General features: G+C 40.5%; 1 protein-coding gene across 1 annotated transcript; it reads left to right on the top strand.

Moving 5' to 3' along the window:
* The first annotated feature begins 2,023 nt into the window (after positions 1 to 2,023).
* On the top strand, positions 2,024 to 14,790 carry atp6ap1lb (ATPase H+ transporting accessory protein 1 like b). Its single transcript, XM_010748601.3, has 7 exons — positions 2,024 to 2,252; positions 9,419 to 9,456; positions 10,053 to 10,135; positions 11,390 to 11,628; positions 11,897 to 11,947; positions 12,088 to 12,331; positions 12,694 to 14,790. Exons 1-7 carry the CDS (start codon positions 2,119 to 2,121, stop codon positions 12,928 to 12,930), a joined length of 1,026 nt encoding a protein of 341 aa, XP_010746903.1. The 5' UTR covers positions 2,024 to 2,118; the 3' UTR covers positions 12,931 to 14,790.
* Positions 14,791 to 18,784: the final 3,994 nt, after the last annotated feature.

Raw genomic sequence — 18,784 nt, 5'->3', positions numbered from 1 at the left:
ACAGACTACAGTCTCAAATAGCACCATAGAGTAGAAATAACAGAACTGATAGTCTCAACTAAACTTCACTATTACAAACTTCACGTGTAGAACATTGCTGATGCTGCTGGATGATACTTAAAGGGTATCCTTTTATTTTGTCCACGTCTGCATGATGTAATTTCAGTCTCACTTTAATTAATATTGAGGCTGTTTTCTTGCTAAATGATTGCACCATATTTGTGGTTCTTCATATCACATACACATTTATAGTAATAGTGAGATAAACTTTGTCTGTATACTAAGAATCCATTATAGATAAATGTGTATCCAGTAGCCATTGTTGCCCCTAATGCTAAGAGATCTCATAGTGTAATATCGTCTAAGTCATCACTGCGATGTTGTCACTCTGTCGTGGCAGCAGTGACAGTCTAGTTTGCACTTTCCCTCCAGTAGACTGACACACTGGCCTGCTGAAGTGACCATGGCAAGCAGATGCAGAAGGCTGAGACAGCCTTTAGTCACCTTCTGTTACTGCATAGGCCTAGGAGATACAGCTGGCCTCTCATGCCCTCAGCAATGCACACTGAGCACACACAAAACACATACAAACAGAACGATATACGTACATATGTATTCTTTCAAACCATTGCACAAGGATGCTCATATAATATGGTGCATTACACAAACAGCCACAGTGAGAAAGATTAGATTAAAAAAAAGAAAGACATATTTGAAATATTGGTGTTAGTGCTGTGCTTTCATTTAGTCCCTAACATGTTTCCTAAATGATAACAATTTGTTCTTAATTCTTTTTTTCAAGCTTATGGTGTATCCACTCAAATATTAACCCACAAACAATTATTACAAAGGCATATTGTTGAGATGCCCAGCATTGATCCCTTTAAACTAAGTCTAGTCTGCATTCATTTGGAGAAGAAATATGCAGAAGAACACATTAAAACAGATAACTAACACATTATTTAAAAACATCCATACTTATTCATAATATATACATGACATAATAATGAATGAGAAAATTGTATTCTAGATCATAATTGGCTCTGAGGAGGAAATGTCTGATTTATAACAGAAAAACAACACGAGGAATCTGAGATTTTTGCTAGTGTGAATCATCGACATGCATCAATGTGAATATCCATGATAGTAGGTCATAACATTTGGTTATATAACCACTCTTAATGTTCTGCTCTGAAAATCATCATCATCGAATATGGAAATAAACGAAATGAGAGGGCGTATCAAGATCCCGGGGCATCACACACATAGGGGCTAAATAATGAGGAGGAAACGGGATCAGCCGTCAGGGTCGTCAGGGTTGGACCCTCATCCCACGGCTGCTCAGCTGTTCCTGTCATCCATATTTGCAGCCTCAGTGGACAATTTCCTCAGCCGCAGGCCCTCTCAGTGCTCACAACAACACATATATCAAGTGAATTAATTCTGCTATTGTGGCAGCACACTGGAGATCTAGGTCATGCAGTCATGGCCCTGTTTTTTTTTTTGTGACCATCTAAAGTCATGTCAACATCCTTCGATGCTCCTTCGATCCCCTTCCACAATCTGATCTGACCTTGACATTCCCAGGTGATTTTCCACAGAGGTGTGTGTGTGTGTGTGTGTGATATGTGTGTCTGCGAGCCTGCTCCTTTGACAGAGTGTGTGTAGGCATGTGAGTCAGTATGTCTGTGGACACATGTGTGACCATGTGTGTTTGTGTCTACATGTGTATATGAGTGTTTTCATTTGCAGGTAGCACAGGTATGATGAGATGTGTTATGAAGAAGAATGAGCTGCTGTCTATACTTAGGGCTTGCCTGCAGCTATGTATGCACGGAGAGAGAGAGAGGAAGATAGAGAACACAGGAGTGGATGTGGGAGGGTGAGGAGAATGAGAGAGGCAGAGGGAGGATGACTGAGGAAGGGAGTAGGGTGGGAGGGAGAGGAGAGGAGAGGAGGGAGGGTGCAGTGAGGGGACTGTGACGCACGCTGATCGGCTCTGCGAGCTGCTGATTGGCTGCGGTGGCTGCCAGTCAGAGGAGCTGGGAGTCAGGCACTGCTAGGAGAGCACATTATGAAGCGGAGCTCAACCAGCGGCAGTCTCCTTTCATTGTCTCAATGGCTGCACACGCATTCCTCCTCTGCTCCCTCGCCTTGCTGTCTGCTCTAAACCGGCCCGGGCTCTCCTTCACTGAGGAAGAGCTGCAGCCGGGACTCACCTATGACGAAGTGCCTGAAATCCTGGACAGAAGGTAAATCCATCCTCTCTATGGCTGTGAACAGAGGAGGGGTGTAGGGGGGGGGAGGGGGGTGTGGGGAGATGCATGCAGGGATGCTGGGATGCTGATGTGTTCTCTAAGGGGTCTTTCTTTCTCCCCTTCGCCTCCCCTTCCCTTTCTCCCCATCTCACCTTGGGTGCATCACAAATCGTGAATGAAACTCAGTGTTGGTGTGTCAGAGAGAACAGAGCTGCGAGGCTTTGTTTGTCTCAGTCTTGGGGACTGCATCAGACGCTGCTCATCGATCACGTATAGGGGCTGTTGTCTCTGTACAGTAGTGTTGGGCTGGCAGAAGGGAGCTAAATAAGGATGGGGCAATGGGCCTGCAGGAGAGGTACAGAGAGAGAGAGAGAGAGAGAGAGAGAGAGAGAGAGAGAGAGAGAGAAAGGGAAGAAGAGAGGAGAGAAGAGGGGGAGCAGCACAGTGGTAAGGTAAACAAGGATGGGACAGGGAGGAGAGGAGAGGATGCATCAGGGATGGTCTGCTGGGGTCTGTTTACTGATGCAGTCATTGAGAGAGAGGGAGAGAGAGACAGAGAGAGAGGGAGAAGGGAATTCTAGCCGGCCATGTCTGCATAATGCACATGCAGTCCTGCAGGTCAAATCTGGATAAAATATTCAAGGCTCAAACCTGGGGCCACTCACAACAGTGTCACAGGGACAGGACCGAGCCAGCAGCCGGGGCCTTTGCTAGCCCCAGTTCCTGCCTGCTCACAGAGACATCAAGGCATTAATATTGTGCCAAAGCCATGTAAGGCTCTTGAAACTATGCCATGCATGGTGGATCACACAATCCTCTATAGCGCAAATGCTTCAAAGACATAACATGCTGCAGACACAACACTCCTTAATCATTGCTGAGATTTGCTTTGTTATTGCACTTTCACAACCGTAAAGAGTGAAAGATTACTACTGACATGCTTTCATTACACATGTTTGTAAGTCTACGGCACAGATAACTTGGATTTAGAATTCAATATACAAAGTCTCATGGGACTGCACTCATTCCAGTTCAATCTAGTGTTTGTGAAACCCTGACAGATCCCTATCTTAACTTTTCACCGCAGCCAGAGACAGAGAATGGCTACATTAATTTCTCCTGGGGTTTTGAGCCTATTCCCTGGATCAAACTTTGTATATAACTCTGCAACGTAACAGTTGCAGTCCCCAGCCACAGCCATTGTCAGCTCTGACACACTCCAAGATGCTGTTATGTAAGAGCAGCCTTTCATGCCTTTTATTTCAGAGACCCTGTAGGGTGCATAGCATTGGTTGAAAATGTAGAAGGAAAGGTACAGTGAGTTAGAAACCTGTGCTGCTGATAGAGGTTGCAGGAAGATAATGAAGAGAAAATGTTGAAGGAGAAAGATTTTCTGTGGTTATAGGATGGTTATATATATTCTGCTGTAATAACCCTATTCATCATCATTCAAATATTTTCTAGAACATGTGATAAAGGTAAATTTGAGAAATATTGATGTCCCTCCAATAGATTTAAATTAAAAAATAATTGCAGTTTAAAAATAATTGTTGTTGTTAATCATGATAATCTCTATGATAGTGATATTTACAAAACAATCCAAACATTTCCGCTTAAAATGAATATGATCCATGGGTACAGATTAAAGGTCCAAAGACTAAGCTGTAATTTTGGAAATGACCGCTTTAGTCATCTGGACTGACTCTATAAACAGCAGAGATAACGATGGAAAATAAAGGAAGAAATTACTGCAAGATAAGATGCAGGTACAGTTTATAGTTGTTTGCAAATAAAATAAATATTGAACTGCAATAAAAACTTAAATCAATTACCAATGAAAATGAGCCTGGCCCAGTACATTTCTCAAACAATTACACAAATCAATTGAATATGTCCCAATTATTAAAACCTGCTCCAACAACAACACTCACACTATATAATAAAAACTGGCCACAGACATGTTTACAAAATGGGCTCAGCACACTTAGACCAGCATCTTTCCATATTAACTCATTCTGAAGCTACAAAATAGTGACACTTATATGATTTTGTAAAGTACAAGTAACAGATACAAGATGCCTCAAAGCCACAAACTGCCTAGCAAGACTTTACTTTATTGATCAGCCGTGAAACATGGTTAAGTTTATGTCTTATGGAGTATTTTGCTTGTAGTTTTAAAGGTTTATCAGTGTATATTAAACGTGACCTTAGATTTATAAAACGGACACAGACACAGATTGTATTTCCAAAGACTGATCAGTGATCCTCCTTCAAGGAAAGATTAAATGGTTTTAAAAAAAACTCATGATAGCAGTATTAACACAAGTATTCGTGAGCAGTTTATTTTGTTTATTTTGCAGCTATATTCAGAAATCATATTGAGAAAAGATCAAGTCAGAGGCAAATAATCATGTGTATGTGTGTGCAATTCCCCATGTGAATGCAGTCAAGATGTTAAGATGAACAGCCTACAGAGATGTAGGAGGATTTAGTCAACTCTAGCACTTGACCTGAGGTCAAATTTGAAGCTGCAATCAAAGCTACCCTAAAAAAAGGGCAGCAGGAGTCTGAGCAGCATCTTGGTAAACTCCTAAAGCTTAATCTGCACTAATAAATCTATTAATAGGCCAGCACCTGCGCAGTGTGGAATGAAGACATGTGTCAGGGACAAATTAGTCAGGGACAAAGTACTTTTTAATGAATTAAATTGAAATATATATTTTAGATATACCACTGCCTCTGAGATTAACATTGCTTTGCATAAGTAGTTCACCATGTACACGGTGAAATACTATCATAGCTGGGTTTGAAATTTCATGTAGGCATAATATAAGGAAATATGAGTACAAGAACACATCACTGTAGTCTGATACACTATTGATATACACAATGACAATGGTTCTAGGCTGGGAAACCAAAATCTGATGGCTTAAAGTCCACATTCAACTGCTACCTTTTGTTCTTATAATATTTTAAATGAAAATTGTAGTTTGCAGTGAGCTAAATGGACCACATAGAAAATAATTAACTACTGTACTCAACAAAACGAGCAACTAGCCTCCCTTACACTGTATTTTTGTCATAATATAAAGGCTTGGTTGGGCTGATCCTGGTTCACAGAGAGGCTGAGTGCAGTGGCTCAGCACTCTGTGGTAGCAGAAGCGAAGAGGATTTGTTTACAAGTTTGGGGAGCAGGCACCACACCTTTTCTCTGCTTAGCAGCACACAGCAGAAGCACAGATGAGGGATGATCATTGGCAATCCATCTAACAGGCTTGAATAGGGATGTCCAGTATCGATTGAGTTGGGATATCATCAGTAGCATAGATGATTCTCATTGTTGTTAATATTTATTAGACAGATGCTTATTTATCCAGAAGTAATTGTGATCATAGCAGACTCATAACGTATTCAGGCTCATCTTGTAATAGCAGTTCGGACATATGTTATGTCTCTGTGCATGTTTGTGCAGTTGCATGCACATATGTTTAAGGATATATGCAGAGGGAGTGAGGTGAGCCAAGGAGTGGCTCTGGCATGGCTTTGATTATATAAAGGGCCTGTTCAGCACCCAGGCACCGTGTGACAGCCTGAGCCAATGATGGGGCCGCAGCAGTCCTGGGTTGCTGACCTCGCGAAACTGGCACAGGAACAAACGACTGGGCTTTAGTTAGCACTCACACACTCATCGCACAGACTCCTCTGGCTTCTTTCAGCCAGCTGAGGCCAGAGTAGGTGCAGAGGAAGGAGTGCTTGTTCGCTTGTGTTTGGGACGGGGTGGGGTGAGCAGGGGGCGGCTGCATATGCAGCTTGTTTGTAATCACAGAAACAGTTGTCACCGACTGTAGTTGCTGTAGCTGTTCACATGAATTCATAAAAATGTAAATCAGGTATGAAATTTAGATGTGTAGAGGGATTTCTAACCTTTACGTTGTTACAGGACTTCACATATCAGGTTTCAGATATCAGTGCAGGTGATAAGAGAGCAGTGTCCAAGTATCTACCATGCTGCTGAGGTTTCAGTCACAACCGCCAGCTGCCAAAGGCGTAGTGTTTTTGGCAGCTCTTATATATACAAATATGCTTACACAGCATTCACCTGGGCAAATGTAAATATTTAGGTTTACCATATAAGTAAACTGTCATATTGTTACATAAAATAGTAGATGCAGACATTACATGCAAGCAAGTACCAAGGGATGTTGACACATATGTACACAAACACACACACACACATAATCCCAAGTAGTCTCTCATTTAGCCAATCACAATGCTGACGTCAGAGCTGACACCTGCACAAACACACCGGTATGTAGGTTGAAGAGCTTGTATACATAAAATGACAGCATTGTGGCTCCTTGCTGATCATTTACCCACTCAGACAGACTTACTCTACAGACATCATAACAGCCAGCATTATTTGAGAATGATCTCTCCAGCCATGTGGCAGATGACCCGGCACAGAGTCAAAATCAATGCTGTGCAGTGAAAGAGTAGCCTGCACCTACATGTTGCATACCATGAGCTCATCTTACTCCAGAATGTGATCCTGTGTATGACACCATTTGTTTTCTCATACATGCTTTTACGCACTCAGTAAGGACTTGGTGTACTATTATGGAAAAAATAATAATATTGACAACCTTTTTATAATTAACAATTAATTATTATTTAAAAAAAACAAAGTATAAAGTATAACAATAGCAGTACAATATTGATGTACTGATGGATGTCAGTGAATACAGGTCCAAGAAATAAGTATAATAATGAAGAAAAGTACATGCATATGTATTATTATATTTCAGGAGGAAATACTAGTTACACAGTTTTAACAAAATACCTCAGAGTCAAAGGGTTGGAGGTCAAATTTACTGGACGGTTGTACAGTAAATCCCAAGTTCAGAGGTCAGTTCCGATATATAAATTACCACTTGAACTGAGAATGTCATCGGCTCTGACATCAGGCCTTAATCTCTTCATCTTGTTCAGGGCCTACGTCTCTCCATATTTGGGCTCCAGTAGACCTGGCCTGTGCTTACCACTAATCCTAATCCATCTGCCACTAAACTACACAATATTGCCCAGGTGCAAACTGTAAACTGCACCAGATGGGTATATAACTGCTCTAGGCCACTGTTAGTGATATGTCTGGCATCCTAAAACCTAAAACCAGACGCAGGACCTGCTAACACCTTTTCTTTTGTTAGCTGCTGCCCAAGTCTGCCTACCTTTAAAGAAATTTTAATGCTTAATTTCTTATATTGGGAGAGAGGGGGGGGGGCATTGTAGACAGCAGCTGTCTGAGATATTGTGCATAGCATTCGTGGGTGGCATGGATGAATGAGCCAACAATACAGCCCTTGAGCCAATCAGAAAAAATGTCAGAGTGACATAAAAAGATCCATCCCTTTCTTCAGTCTGTCCAAAATACAGATTTTAGTATGAAAGGCAAATGAAAACAATAAAGGATACATAGTCCCATACTCACTTCACATATGGAAAGAACAGTAATAATAATAATAATAATAATAAAACTGCAGCTTAATAAGGATGTCATTTTCTTGCCTCCACCAACAATAATGGTACCACCATAGGCCTGACAATCTTATAAATTATAGTACTTATAACACTCCCCTCACATACAATAAAGACATAGTGAAAATAAAAAGTAATGTAGAACAAATACAGCTTTTTCAGATAAACTGACATATTTTTATTATATATTTAGGTTGGAGTTGCTTTTCATAGATCACTTAACTACAGTATATGTGATAGTTCCACCAGCGTCTGGTTCACAGTCCTAGAGACACAAAATGTGTATAGTCCTTGACAACAGTAGTCATAGTTATTGACCGTCTTTTGTGTGTTTAAATTTAGTATAAATATTCAGGTCATCCTCAGTCTATCTGCTAAAAAGGCTTTTCTTACAAGATCGCAGCATTACTATACACCTAAATATAACAAAGACAATATCACAAATGAACATCTTTACCGACATTGTTTTTGTTGTGCTACAATTCATAAAATGATTTGAAATACTGAAATACAGATTTAAGTAATGCCTGGTGAAGTCACACAAAAGACAGATGCTGGTCGTCATGATCACTCACAGAGATTTTAGGGTTTACCTTTTACAAGCCCATTATAACTGGCTATTGTGTGGAGATTAGCAAACCAGCCCAGGAGATCACTACGGACAGGCAAGGACAAGCCACATGGGTGAACCGTCACAACAAGTAAAACTGGCCATGTCATCGCCGCTCAGTAAACCCATTGCTGGTGCATTTCGTCTTTGATTAGACAGTTAAAGGGATCAGGTTAAGCTCCAAGAAGTCTAAGGCTATGCAGGGTTCAGTTCCACTGAGAGCATGGTAGCTAGGGCAAACACGTGAAGGAAAAGGAAGTGGTTTGTCCTCTGTCCCTTGTATACTATGTAGGTCAGCCCTACATTAGAGATTGGTCCTTTAGAAAAGGCAATACACCACACGAAGACTGAATTACTGCAACATAAACACCAAGCATACCTATTAACTCTGTAAACTGGTAATAAAATGAGTTCATATTGAGTACTCTGCAGCTCTGCATTGTCCATAAAAGTCTTTATGTATCACATATGTTGCATATGTTCATTTTAATATTATGGTCACCTTCATACATAAAACAATATACTATGTTTATATATATAGGGTAGTTGGCTTTTGTAAATGGCAGGCTAAACACAAAACATGGAATTTAAGTATTTGGTATTTAGAAAGTTAAGGTACAACATAAAGCTTTTTATGCTGTAGCTTAATAAAACATATTTATATATTATATACTCTAGATTCAGTATCACACAAGTATACTAGTATGTTGTATAAAATGTGAATGAAAATGAGCACAATGAATTTTGACTGTCTATACAAAATGTGTACGTTTATAAAATTATTTTTACAACGTGCAATAATCTTAGAGGTGTTTTTTAATATATAGACAAGCCTGCAAAGCTGTTTTTGTCCCTGTGCTTGCTGCAGCTGCATCAGTAGACAATGAACTGCCTCGTTCAAGGGAAACTGCTAAATAAGCACCCTGTACATATTACAGAGCATTATAAAAAAACAAAAAAACAAAAACGTGTGATCACAAGACCTTATTGTATCTTCTGTTTTTTTTTCCCACAGCAAAGAAAACCCCAAACAAGCAACAAGAGTCACATCAAGTAAGTAACAAATCTGGTGTGACACAAGGCCTGATTCAATCAGAACTGCCATGGTAATTTTGACGCTGATGTGTTGGATAGATAGTCCTGACAAAAGCATTTCATTCTTAATGATGGAGACATCTTTGCTACATTGTAATACCAACAGATTGAGAAGCGTGGTTTGTGTGTGAGTGAGTGTGAGTGTGTGATTCATACACCTCAGTGCCAATTCAGGAATGTGGGTATATTTAGGCGCTTTGACAAAGGTGCAGAAAGAAAAGCTGGAGACGTCCCTTTAAATTATATGATTGCAAATCATATGGTGCTGGAACAAGATGAACAGTATTTGTAAACACTTGAACAATACTACCATAACTGTGAAATAGACTGCTGATGAGTCACTGCGATGACGCAAAACAACTGGAAATAGATAGGAGCCTGAGCACCGAGGTATACGCAGGATCTCGTGCTTATGTGTGTGTGTCTGTAGCATGTGTGGAGTCGGCTGAACTTTTATGATTATGTTGCAGTCTGCAATGCAGCATTGCAATCAGCTTAATATGTATACTGATATAATCTTTCATGGTTGCAGTAATGTGTGTACGTGTTTTCAGGTCAAGATGGTGGGTACGGCTTAGAAAGCGAAGAGGTTATTTTGACGCCTGAAGATGAAAACCCACTCAGGAGAATACTGCAGGTACGCACTCTCTGTTTCTCCCCCACTATCTCCACCATCTATCTCACCCCATCTATCTTTATCTGTACATACAAGCACACTCATATACACACTTGGATGCACGCAAACAAAACAGAGCGTACTCACTCAGCCACACTGCCTGACCTTGGAAGTGGAAATATTGTTGGTCTCACATTGACCAGAGGTAAAACATCCTTGCCACCCACACATATGGAACCACTCTGACTGAAAATCCTGTGAAACTTTATGCTGTATCAGCTGATCCATACACATTGGAGTAGCGTGTCCATAGCTACCTTATTCAATATTCTAGCTTTTAAATGTGCTTGACATTGTCATACCTCACAATGTTTTACATTAATCGAACAAACAAAAAAAATGTTACATGTCTTGTTAAGTAGTGCTGGATTAGCCCAAATGCCCTCCAATGAAATGTGGCAAAGATATTAAACAGCAAGAGGGGAAGATTCTATCTGCACAGTGCAGAACTGCAGTCTAACAGCCACCATGCTATTATATGCAAATTAAGAAAGCGTCTGTTTCCTACAGAGAGGACAACGCTTTTCATCCCTTATTTGAGATTCAGTGTGGAGGACTGAACTTTTTAACATTACTGACATTTATAGTCTGAATGACAAGCTTAAAAGAAAGGTGATTTTAAAAAAAATTGGCATTTGAAATGATCTATCACAGCATGCAAGAAAGATGTACAGCAGGCTGTGCGCCAAAGCAAGCTCGCTTTGGATTAGTTTTGCAGAATAGATCAAGAGCTGCCAGGTGGTAATAAACACAGATGCATGTTGTGGAAGAATGATTTGAATGAAATGGCTGCATATATTAAAGAACGGGATAACTTAAGTGTATGGTCTCTACTGCTGTGTCCCTGTTCAGTGGCTGTACCTCAAAAGTCAGATCAGTGAGGTCTTTATACATTTTGGCCACTAGAAATCAACTGTACCTGGTGATAAACTTAGAAAGTATTGATTCAACAGCTGTAAAAGTAGGCACAAATGCCATGTCTTTGTAATGCTAGATATTCTTATTGAAGGAGAACCAAAATCTGCAAAACCTTTAGGGCATTCACCTTTTATGGACCACGTCCATCCAAGTATCCAGTCCCTGAAATGGGGCACAGCTTATGAGTATGTGTCTGCATAAAAATCGCCCTCTAGAGGACAGTCAAAGAATGCAAAAGACTGCAGTTTTTTTTTTTTATTTCTTCTGTGCTTAATTCCTGTCTTCATGTGTTTACAGCCTTTTAACTGGCACCAGTCAGCGATGTCTCACAGTAAGAGGAAGCTGCTCCAGTCTCTGATGGGGCCTTACGGCCCACTGAGCGTATCTTATAATGGGAAGACCTGCATTCTCTTCAAGGCAAAGCGCCTGGCAATCCGCTATAGAAACCATACCTTTATTGACCTGACTGAGAGGGTCTTCAACACCAACTCACCCGTAGACACTAAAGGCTCCATCTGCACCAAGGAGAAAGCTACGTGAGTCAAAGCTTCAGACAGACAGGGGACAGAAGTACAACTTTTGTTCAAGGAATTTGTTTTTAGTGACTTGTAGCACATATATTACAAGACAGGATGGACATGCTAGACAAACCTCACTTATATACTGTACATTCAGGTTTGATAATTTATTCTATTAGTATATGTTCAGGACTATATCTAGAAAAGAGTAATAGCTTAATATTTGCTGTAATCAAAACAGAATTACTGTGTTTACCCAGATATTTTAACATTTGTCTTGCCACAGGCTCTCACTAAGGTTCGGCGATGTCGAGGACTTGCGAGGTCTAGTAATCAGGTAAAAAGCACATGCTTACTTCAATTATTTCACCGACAAACATCTTAATGGTATTGTATTGTATTAGAATATACAGTATATAGCTTGTGAGTGCATGTGCAGACTGTACGTTTAACTAACTGCGTCATGTCTTCCACCAGGCTTCAGATGTCAAACACTTTTTATGAGGCAGCTGGTCAAAACTGGTTCACACTAGACAGTGTTCACATCCACTACAACTGGACCCAGGAGGCTACATTCAACGCCAGCGAGGTCTACGCTCCTGCCACCTCATCCTACCATTGCCAGCACGTCAGCAGCCTGCACAAATATGACACCCTGCTAGTGCCCAGCTCCCACACTGACACATCAGCTAACTGGCACATTACTTTCACTGATTTCCAGGTACACTGACGCACAAGGGACACAGCCTTTGTTATGTAACTCTTTTAGTAATGTCTGCACATTCACTGTTATATCATAGCCTTTCCCCACTGTTTCCTACGTGTGTGCATGTCCGTATGTTTGCCAGCAATTTCCTTTGGTGTTCCACCTATTTGGCTGTCAGTCACTCAGTCAGTCTGTTTAGCGTCTGTTTGGCAGTCTATCTAGTCTGTCTGTACCCTGTCTGTTTAGCCATCTGCTAGGCTGTTTCAACCTGTCCATCTGTCCAGTGTCTCTGTGCCTGTTAAGCCCAATAAGAGCCAGTTATCCCCTTTAGTTAAGCCTAACCTCATCTTTTTCACCTTCTCTCTGTGTGTCTCCAGATCCAGGCTTTCAACGTGCAGTCAGACAAGTTTGCGTCGGCCAGTGACTGTGCCACTTTCCTGACGCCAGCCATCCTTATGGGCTTGGTGACATCTTTGATTCTGCTCCTCGTCTTAGCCTATGCCCTGCACATGGTGGTACACCTCAAGCATATCGACCGCTATGAGGAGCACAAAGCCACCGTCTACTTTCCTCGTAGTCCAGAGGCCGAGTTGCCAGACAAGAACAGTCTGTGAAGGAAAAAGAAGAACTGGAGGACGACAGGAGAAAAAGAAAGCTGAGAAGCAAAGCTGAGAGGAGTGCAAGTGAATACAAGAGTGAAAAAGTATCCTCCACAGAATATTTGTTCAACAAAATGACAACTTTGCCTGTTCATATGAAAACCTTTTAAGTCTTAACTACTTTAAGTAAACGCAGACCGTGGTTGGATACTTTTTCTTCTTTCCGCATTGACCTGCATCTTGGCATCCATATTTGAATAAGGCCTTTGGATGTTCAAGCCTCTCCCTGAGAGATGGTTCATGATCCTAATGTCAAAGGTCAAGAACAGACCCGGGGCCCTGAAGGGCAAAAGCATACAGGCCTTTACCCCAGTCAGCCATTAAAACCACAAAAGGCTAGCACCTGTAGCTAATACAGCTAACATCAGATGCTCCTGATTATATGTATGTATTACATGACTCACAAGTGTCATATTACAGGCTTCCATCACACATGTTGTCTTTTCAGCTTTCATTACAGTGTACTTTGTCTAATACTGCTGCAAGAATTATATACTTCAGACAGCCGGTTTTATAGCTGAAATAGCCGTATTAGCTGCATGCCATAAAAGGCTGGTCTATCTGGGTTAGCACAGTGTTTCCTAATAATAAGGATTACAGAGAGTCTTGCATGAGTTGCAGCAGCTTAAAATAAAATAACATGGCACAAAGTAGAAGAAGCTTGAAAAGCTATTGACTGTAAGCAAAAGGAAATATTGGGAACCACTGGTCTAGCATCTGGCTGGAGTGAATGAACCAGCACTACTGGCCCTTCAGAGCCTCTGGCGTCTCTTACCCCACCCCTGAACAAGACTGCTGCTTGGGACTTAACTGTGAAACGGCCTTTTACAGACCAGCCAGACAAAGGGGGTTCTACAAACTAGCACAACATTGGTTAGTTGCGAAAGCACTAACAACAAACTATCAAAGACTATACAAGGAACTATGCTGCACAAGACTGCCCGTCTGAGGGCATGGCAGGAATGCGGGTCTTGCGATGACTTGACTCTCTGAGAGTCAAGTGTTTGGACAAGGGAGGCCATGGGTCCTCCATCCACACCACTGGGTCTGACTGCCAAAGTGAAGCTACAATGGAGTTGCCATACAATATGGTGAGAGACAGAGTGAGACAATGTGAAAATGAAAGCTAACCGTTACAGCTATGTACAAAACAAAAACACATACATGTACAGAAGTGTCACTCTCCGGAGGTCTTTTTTTATATACAATGTAATCATGAAATACTATTAGGTACAGGATGACTATGCTAATCCTCATAACCAAAAGGATATACAAAGCTGTAGATACATTAAGATCTCTATACGATCATAGCTGTTTACTATCTTCAAATATTGCACAACTAATAAACATAGGTACAAGTAAGACATTGTGCTATGAGGATTGGAGAAAGTATCAATGCATATGATTTTTTCTACAAAGTATTAACATGTTACACTGTCTGTCTATTTTGTTTTAAGCTGGGCCAGACAATGTACGGTCCAGTCTCATCTAACTGTAAATTACAGTACCAATTCCTACCATAGAAGGACGATACTATGGAATGCCGTCCACCCACTGGGACTTATAGATGCCATTATTATGCCAGAAGCCACACTAGCAGCAGTAACAGCATCAGTAAGTCATTACTACTGATAAAAACACTCAGCATGACAGTAAATAGATATCTTAACATTCGATATGGCAGTTCTGTCAATCTGTAGCAGTGTGAAATGTGTTCTTTGGTCATAAATGTATCTTACAAACTATGAAATGAGTGGAGGCAGTTTGTCCAAGGACCGACTGATGTAGATTGAACAATAAATGATATTCAGAGGACATGGTGTGATGTGTTTATATGTTAAACAGTTGTGTTGTACTTATATGTTAAACAGTTGTGTTGTACTGCACACAATTCACCAAAATGTTTTACCACGTTAACTTAACCCACAGCTTTTCCCACAGTGTCCAGGTCTTCTGCCAGCTCTATCTCCCCTCCTGAGTGCCATCTGCTCTCTCCTCTCACCTCTCTGACCTAAAATGTCAGTACCCCTGACTAGGACAGTTTACCCAGCGGCACCTGTCCAATCAAACACTTTCATGCATACTTCATAGGCAATCATAGGCATGTGATAAATTGTAATCTCAAACCAGAGCCACAGTGTCATCTCTCTTCTACTGGTCATAAAGCACTGTATACAAGCGCCAACACCATTTCAATGAAATATTGTTAATCTCTAGAGCTGGTTTTCAAGGGCTTCAAACTAAATTACTTACTTTATAAAACGACGGAAGGAAGGAAGGAAGGAAGGAAAAAACGATGAAGGAAGGAAGGAAGGAAAAAAATGACAGAAGGAAGGAAGGAAGGAAGTAAAAAAACAACGGAAGGAAGGAGGGAAGGAAGTAAAAAAAGATGAAAGGAAGGAGGGAAGGAAGTAAGAAAGGAAGTAAGGAAAGAAGGAAAAAAACGATGGAAGGAAGGAAGTAAGTAAGGAAGGAAGGAAGGAAAAAAACGACAAAAGGAAGGAAGGAAAGAAGGAACAAAATGACGAAAGGAAGGAGGGAAGGAAGAAAATAATGAAAGGAAGGAGCAAAGGAAGTAAGGAAGGAAGGAAAAAAATGACGAAAGGAAGGAGCAAAGGAAGTAAGGAAGGAAGTAAGGAAGGAAAAAAACGACGAAAGGAAGTAAGGAAGGAAGAAAAAAAAACGTCAAAAGGATTGAAGGAAGGAAGAAAAAAACGACGAAATGAAGTAAGGAAGGAAGAAAAAAACAACGGAAGGAAGGAGGGAAGGAAGGAAGAAAAAAACGACGAAATGAAGGAGGGAAGGAAGGAAAAAAGCTTTTTCCTTCCATGTTACGATATATCACTGAAGACTCGTCTTTTGCTTTGTTCTCTGTTGTCACTCTTTTCAGACTGCCAGGACTTTCTGAGGATCTGTTTGGATGCAAACCCAAAGCAGAGTGCCACACTCGAACATATGCATCTGCACCCGTAGTTAAAATAGTCACAACCAGCACAAACCAGACCCTCAACATCTACCATCAAACCTGGCATTCAGAGCAGCCATGCTGTACAATTGTCACGAGGAGGAAATTAGCTATAGAGACCAAAACAGTTTTTTGTACCAGGCTTTAAACATGTTTATTTCTGCTGTGAAGTTGGACACTTTACCATGGGGGCCTTATGTAGACTGACTCGTTCTGTAGCCAGCCTCAAGTGGCCGTTTGAGGAACTGCAGGTTTTGGCTTCACTTTGACAACCACAGAGGTTGGTTTTCTCTGGGTGCCGTTGCTTCTTTCCACAGTCTTAAATAGAATGCTAACGCTAAATTGCCCCTAGTCATGAATGTTGAGTATTTGTGATTGTTTAGCTGCATGGAAAAACTGGTTTTAAAATAGTATGCTCCTCACAAATGGAATAAGTTACAAAATTTGCTGGACTGTAGGTTTTTCCCGGTACACAAGTCGTGTAAGGATATTTATTGCAGTAAACAACTTCAGTAAAGTAACGTGAGGTGTAAGAAGTTGTACAGGTAAAGCAAAATAAAAGGCGACTGTTTTTGCTGGCGACGATGAGTCGAAGTAAGAGAAAGCGTCATAATGAAGCCTTACACCATGTTCTTCTGGTACACATAACTCTATAATGATTACTTAGCTACCACACCCACATACTGTAGCAGTAGGTTAGACTTGATTGCTGCAGGGTAAAAGACCTGTTGAAACAAAGATCAACACAATCATGAAAAGATTAATTCTTTCAACTTTCTAAACAAACCCTGAAAGCATTTAGACGCTCTGGTCACTACATGGCCAAAAGTATGTGCTCCCATTCAGCCACAAGAACATTAGTGAGGTCCAACACCGATGGGCACCATCTGGAGACACAATCCAGTTATCATTGTGTGCTCATGGTCTTGCATTCTAATTAAATGACTGGGGCGTGATGAAGAAACAAGTCAGTTTACTTGTGTGTGATTTCACTTGTGCTTTTCACTTCCTGTAATGATGCAACGTTGCATAAGGAGGCTGTAGTATCAAGATGGCAGGTAAAAACCACAGGAGTGCGCACATAAACATACATATACAACTCTTTATAGTTTTTGTCGCACATACACAAAACGGGTATCAAAACGACCGGCTCGTGTCAGCGCTAGCAATTAGCGTTAGCTGTAAAGACATGCTAATTGCTAACATTAGCGGCCAATGATAAAATGAGTGCTAATTAGCATTTCTAGCATTAACTAGGAATTAAATACATGCTAATTGTTAACATGCTAATGTTAACATGCTAATGCTAATTAGCATAAGACACTAAGAATTAAATACATGTTAATTGCTAACATATTCATGCTAACATGCTAATATTAATTGCTAGTGCATCAGTGCTAACATGCTAATGTTAACTATCTAATCTTAACATGCTAATACTTATTAGCATAAGCCACTAAGAATTAAATACATGTTAATTGATAACATATTAATGTTAACATGCTAATGCTAATTGCTAGAGCGTAAGTGCTAGCTGCTCCTGTGTCTAAATAAACATGTTAAAAATGTTTCTTATTGTTATCAATGTTATTTGAGGCTTTTTGAATGACCTGACCTGCAGCTCACCCTGGTTGCTTAGCAACCTCAAGCCTGCATTTGACTAACTTTGTTGAAGTCTCTGTATGATATCAATGACTACCAAGACTACATTTTCAATGTCGGCCCTTTTATCCTTCTCTCTCGCAGACACAAACACAGACACATAGATAGAGAGACAGACACACCACACACAGACAGACAGACAGGGCAGACACACACAGACAGGACAAGCACACATGCACGCACACACACACGAACAGGACAAGTCTTTCAAAATAAGAGGCCCTTCAAAATAAGAGCCCATTGAAAAGGCAGTGATGACACAGCTTGTTGTATTAATACTGAATTTACTGAGCAGTGTCAGTAATAATGTATGGGGGTGACGGGACCAGAGTCAGGCACACTCAAAATTTCTTTAGAAATGTTCTAGTTGTTATTATTATTATTAATAATCAATAATTTGCATTTTGGCTTTGTCATTTATTTAAATCATAACTGGATTTCAAAGACTCTTTCCCCAGACATGCATGTGTTCTGCAGTGACACCTAGTGGCTAAGAGTGGTCCTAGCAACTAGTACTTGACTGTGACAGATGTAATCAGTGTTAAGAAGTGATTACTTTGTATCTAATTCCAATTAAAAATTCCAGATTACATTACAGTTAATTCCAGGAGGCTCTGTTTTTTCAACATATTTATTTGTTGGATTGACAGTATCAGCCTCAGTTGACCAGTGGCCGGAAGTGATCAGAGGGGGTAAATGAGCACAGCCTACAGGTTGTTTTATTATTATTATTGATTATTTATTTTATATTATAACACAGGTTGTGTGTTCTTGGCTGAGTAGCTATCCACTAGTATGAGTCATCTCTGCTTTTGTAGAAACTCTATACTGAATACTTGCTAACGTTAGTCCAGTTCATGACCCGACCGCTTCTTATGTTTGTCCCACTGACAGTTCCCACCAAGTTGCCTCTGCAATGCCTGATCACAAACCCAGGAGTTTTGTAAGTTGGGTCAATTAATTTAACTCAGTTTCTGAATGGTCAAGTGACATAGACAGAGAATGACAGAGAGGGTACACTGGTATTTAGAAAGCTAGTGAATTGGAGAAAGTGTTCTTCTGATTATTTTAGTCATCACAAATTAACACAATTCCACAGGTAACTACAAATCTAAAACTGATTTTGGTCACCAGAGTAAGGGATGACAATGTTCTTTGGTCTATCCTTCTTTTCTTCATCAT

This window comes from Larimichthys crocea, chromosome XV (assembly GCF_000972845.2).
Source record: "Larimichthys crocea isolate SSNF chromosome XV, L_crocea_2.0, whole genome shotgun sequence".
Taxonomy (NCBI): Eukaryota; Metazoa; Chordata; class Actinopteri; family Sciaenidae; genus Larimichthys; species Larimichthys crocea.
This window is presented reverse-complemented; position numbering and strand designations above follow the sequence as displayed.

What these genes read in the sequence shown, in the direction of transcription:
- atp6ap1lb (XM_010748601.3), top strand. Translation starts at nt 2,119, where the DNA reads ATGGCTGCACACGCATTCCTCCTCTGCTCCCTCGCCTTGCTGTCTGCT. An exon ending in CCTGAAATCCTGGACAGAAG is followed by an intron (nt 2,253 to 9,418) that starts GTAAATCCATCC and finishes TTTTTCCCACAG; the next exon opens with CAAAGAAAACCCCAAACAAG. An exon ending in CACTCAGGAGAATACTGCAG is followed by an intron (nt 10,136 to 11,389) that starts GTACGCACTCTC and finishes ATGTGTTTACAG; the next exon opens with CCTTTTAACTGGCACCAGTC.